The following is a 5,000-nucleotide window of genomic DNA, read 5'->3' as shown; positions in this document are numbered from 1 at the left end:
ATATTTCTAGTGCATGGATCATAGGGTCAAGTTCGAGTAGGTGTGTGTGGAGGGAGGGGGGAGGTTGATTCTTGAGACTACAAAACTAAGGTAAATTTTGAACAAATACTTTGCTTTTAGACTATTGAAGACTGTAGGAAAAAGTAACAGTAACTTTTTTTTCCAAGTCTCCACCTTAATTCAACCACAGACCAGCACATACGGCTATAAGAAAGGAATGGAACTCTGGGGGCAGAACTTTAGACAAGACGAGATTTGATATGATATAAATATTATTAATCATCCCTGTATTTTTTCCATAAGATCTTTCTTTATCATTATAATGTAAATATCATAAAATAGAAACAATAATGATAACATAACTAACATTGTTGATAACAGAATACTGATAATGGCACTATACAATGGCCTGTGACATAATCTTATACTCTTAATCCATACAACTTGCACTGGGCAACATAGCATATTTACACACTTAAAATACCTTCAGCAATGATGCAAGAAACCATTTTCCAAGTCCTTAATAAGACTTCAATCTTATATAAATCATAACAATGATTAATCTGTTGATATTTGATGTTGGCAACCCTTTTCGAAACAACACAGGTGCAAATATACCAGTAATTGTGGAATTATGGTGTGTATGAATTAATATTACCTGTAATTAATGAATTCTAACACTTACGAGTTTCAATTAACAGTTTCAACTTAATAGTGTTTTCAAGTATGGGAAACTAACTGGAAAAACATTCAAACGACGTTTATATGATAGCTACCTTGATTTGAATTTAAATGGAATATGGAAATGTCAACGTCAGCACATGTTAATTCAGGCGCAGGATAACAATGAACTTTTAGCAAGTACAGTAATGAAATGTGGTATTTCTCGTTATGAATCATCACTCATTGAATATCTTTCGTGACCTTTATACGATATGAAATGATAGGAAGTGAAATAAACACAATTATAATATAATGAAGCAGCTTACTTATTCCGGAGCGTAATGACTCCCAATTATAAACATTGACAAGGCAAGAGAAAACATTGAGGAAAATGGGGCTTAGACTAATTAAATACAGTGGGTATAGTGAAACAATTACCATTTTGATTGCAAGGGAGTGTGATTGCGCACATTCCGCTGGCATTTGTCCACACACAATAACAATCACATCTCTGCCGCTACTACTAAAAAACATCGATGAAATAAATTTTCTTCTAGTTACTATTTTGCCATACGACCGTGGATTACAGTAAAAGTCTTTTAGAATTTGGTTTTATATAGTGAAGAGAGGTGAAAATATAATGAAATACGTAATTGCAGAGGGGCTGGCGGCCGCGAAACGTGGCACCACTGCCCAGCGCTGCGCCCAAGCCCGCCAGCCTCTCCGCCATTACGCCCCGAGAACACCCCGACCTCTTCCTCTTTTCATGCCGGACTCGCGCCTCTCCGAAACTTCACCAAGGTAAGACATTCCCCCCTTCAATTTTCCAACGCGCCTGAACGAGCTGCCGGCGATACGAGGGCGTCGCGGGTGGTTCAATAGTGGGAGAACATCGAGTTAGCCTGGTTTGGGCAAAGGGAATTTGGGTTGGCATTCCTGTGTGGATGAGATGGCTGGCAACTGCACCGACGGCCTCTCGCAGGGCAGCCACTGACGGCTCGACGCTGCACATGATCGCATGAAGTGGGCCTGACAGGGAAAGGGAAGGGCATTCTCAGAGCGATACGGATTCTGTTCTGGGTTATGGAAACATGGCTGCTTTCGGGTGTGGGGGAGAGCCCTGGCAGCTGCTCTAGACGAAGGTGTCGTGTGCAGGGCAGCCACATCATGACAGGCCTGGCACGGCACATGACACGAGGGCATGGCAGGGGACGGAGGACACGGATTATGCCGAGCGAATTCTGTGGAGGATCATGGAATTGCGGGGGAGAGAGGGGTGGATGTCGGGGAGACAAGGGGGCCTAGGAACCGACTTGTTAAAGAGCTCCTTCATGACCGGCCCAGCGAGACATGAGACATAAAATGTTTGTGAATGGCTTTGGCAGGGAAGGGGACGGACACCCATAGAGCTGGACGAATTGACGGGACTTTGTTGAGGATTTTGGACTTTGGGTTGTGCGTGAGGGAGGCAGAGGGGAAGGGAGAGATTTTTTCGGTCTGGAAAGGGCAAGTTATGTGGCACAAAAACAACAGTAAAACAAAACGAGAGGAAGGATAAATAATAAACATTTAATAATTAAATATATAATAATGATCAGGAATGAAAAAAATAGGACCAGCGAGATTTTTTTTTTCACAAATAAGCAGCAGGGAGAGAAATGATATACTCTGAAAAGGGAAATTACATGGTATAATGGCATAGTTAATAGAAACGCATCAAAATGATTATTACAGTATATTTTTCAGTGTTTTTACATATACGGCTAGGTCAGTTACATTCACATAGGAATAGACCCCCAGGAATACTTATGTCTAAATAGAAAAAAATCTAGTTAAACAAAGGAAACTGATTGTTTTTCGTTTTAATACGGGAGGTTCGAGGGAAACCTGGAGAGACAGCAGATTCATCAAATGCCGTTTTCGGATAGACCTTTATATATATATATATATATATATATATATATATATATATATATATATATATATATATATATATATATAAAAGATACACAAACCAACACATCAAAAGAGACAAGGCTGTCAAGTCATATACCAATAAAGACGTGATATCCATACTAACAGGAACCTTTAGGTACCCCTTCATATACTGACTGGGGTGTAAGGTATTGTTAGATTGCAACAGAAACGTCAAGTACCCAGTCAGCTACAAACAAGGTACCCAGTCATATGCTAACATGTACGTGAGGTAATCGCAATGCAACGGGATCACTAGGTATCCAATCTAATGATGACAGGGTCTTGAGGTACCCAGTCAGAAATTAACGGACATAAGATACCCAGTTATATGCTGACAGGGGCGTGAGGTATTTAGATCGCAACAGGGACGTAAGGTAAACAGTCAATTGCCAACATTGACATAATGTACCCCTTCAGGTATCAGCAGAGACGTATGCTGACAAGGACGTGGGAATACAAGGAATGTTTGTGCCTCCTCTTTGGCTCTCGCCTTCGCTCTCGTCCTCGTCCTCCTCTTCACACGCACACACGCACACGCACGCACATCTCACTTTCACTTTCACTTTCACACACATGCTCACGCACACGCACACGCACACGCACACACACACGCACACGCACACGCACACGCACGACGCTCGCACGCACGCACGCACACGCACATGGTTAAACGCGCACACGCATATACATATTGGGCCGTCGCGAAAGATGCTTAAATCGGGAAAGGAAGATTAAACCGATATTTGTCGGCAAATTCCAAGATACTCGAATTATCTACAATTAGCCATATATTTTTTGTAGAACGATTAATAGGGAAAGCAAGCAGATCATGGCGCGGTTCGTTGAGTAAAGCTATTTAAAAATAACAGTTGTAAGATGCGACTAATGATCACTTGCAACAATCACGCCTTTTTGTCGGTAAATTTAAAACTTTAGACCTCCCTTCAACACTGGGTCCGCGACGTCCCTATATTCATACACAAACGCAGACACACGCATATATTTACATGCGCATGCACGCACACGCGCACGCACACGCACATGCACGCGCACGCGCACACGCACGCGCACACGCACACGCTCACGCACACGCACACGCACACGCACACGCACACGCACGCACACGCACACGCACACGCACACGCACGCGCACGCGCACGCGCACACGCACACGCACACGCACACGCACACGCACACGCACACGCATACATATAGATGTATAAAGATTTGTATATATATGTATATGTTATATATGTATAAATGTATGTATATATTACATGTATATGTATTTGTATATAAATATGTGTATATATATATATATTTACATATAAATATATATATATATATATATATATATATATATATATATATTTATATATATATATATATATATATATATATATATATATATATATATATATATATGAATATATATGTATATGTATGTATATGTGTACATGTATATAGATAGATAGATATGTATATGTATATGTATATGTATATGTATATGTATATGTATATGTACATGTGTATGTATATATATGTATATATATGTATATATTTATATATATATAGATATAGATATAGATATATGTATATGTATATGTATATGTATATGTATACGTATACGCATATGTATATGTATATGTATATGTATATGTATATGTATATGTATATGTATATGTATATGTATATGTATATGTATATGTATATGTATAAGTATAAGTATAAGTATAAGTATAAGTATAAGTATAAGTATAAGTATATGTATATGTATATGTATATGTATATGTATATGTATATGTATATGTATATGTATATGTATATGTATATGTATATGTATATGTATATGTATATGAATGTGTATATGTATATATATATATATATATATATATATATATATATATATATATATATATATATATATATATATATATGTATATATATATATTTAGACATATAAACATACATGTAGAAATATATGTATGTATAAAATCATGTTAGGCATTTTCATTCTCTTATGAGGCTAATAGATACTAAGATCTACATTTGAAATGATCTATTGCCGTGACCCACAGGTGATGGAGGCTCTGGCCCTGGACGTCACCTCCCTTGGGGAGGATGGAGCCCAGATGATAACTTTAGTGGAAACAGCAAGCTTAGAAGATGATGCAACGCAGCACAATGTCCACATCCTCACAGCAAATCAGGTTGGCAAATTTTATTTTTATGAGTAGGACTAATTATTTTGATCCCTGACTAATGGTATGTGCAATTATTTTAGAGTATTCTTTTATCATAAAAGCTTGTATAAGAGGGTAACTTTCAGAGGAAATTGGGTTACATTGACAGTATCAACT

At 38.0% G+C, this 5,000-nt stretch overlaps 2 protein-coding genes across 4 annotated transcripts in view; one reads left to right on the top strand and one right to left on the bottom strand.

Moving 5' to 3' along the window:
• GABPI (zinc finger DHHC-type palmitoyltransferase GABPI) overlaps window positions 1-1,340 on the bottom strand; it is a 7,315-nt gene extending 5,975 nt beyond the window's left edge. For both annotated transcript variants that reach the window (XM_070141004.1, XM_070141003.1), the window contains exon 1: window positions 1,102-1,340. In XM_070141004.1, the coding sequence (XP_069997105.1) occupies window positions 1,102-1,197 (96 nt within the window). In that variant the 5' untranslated portion in view covers window positions 1,198-1,340. The remainder of the gene's footprint in view (window positions 1-1,101) is intronic.
• A 1-nt stretch (window position 1,341) lies between these two features.
• The window catches only part of LOC113816535 (uncharacterized), a 13,704-nt gene continuing 10,045 nt past the window's right edge, over window positions 1,342-5,000 (top strand). For both annotated transcript variants that reach the window (XM_027368566.2, XM_027368565.2), the window contains exons 1-2: window positions 1,342-1,464; window positions 4,719-4,850. In XM_027368566.2, coding sequence (XP_027224367.2) covers window positions 4,722-4,850 — 129 coding nt within the window. In that variant the 5' untranslated portion in view covers window positions 1,342-1,464; window positions 4,719-4,721. The remainder of the gene's footprint in view (window positions 1,465-4,718; window positions 4,851-5,000) is intronic.

Source organism: Penaeus vannamei, chromosome 27 (genome assembly GCF_042767895.1).
Source record: "Penaeus vannamei isolate JL-2024 chromosome 27, ASM4276789v1, whole genome shotgun sequence".
Taxonomy (NCBI): Eukaryota; Metazoa; Arthropoda; class Malacostraca; order Decapoda; family Penaeidae; genus Penaeus; species Penaeus vannamei.
The sequence above is the reverse complement of the archived record's forward strand: the minus strand, read 5'-3'. Positions and strand labels throughout refer to the sequence as shown.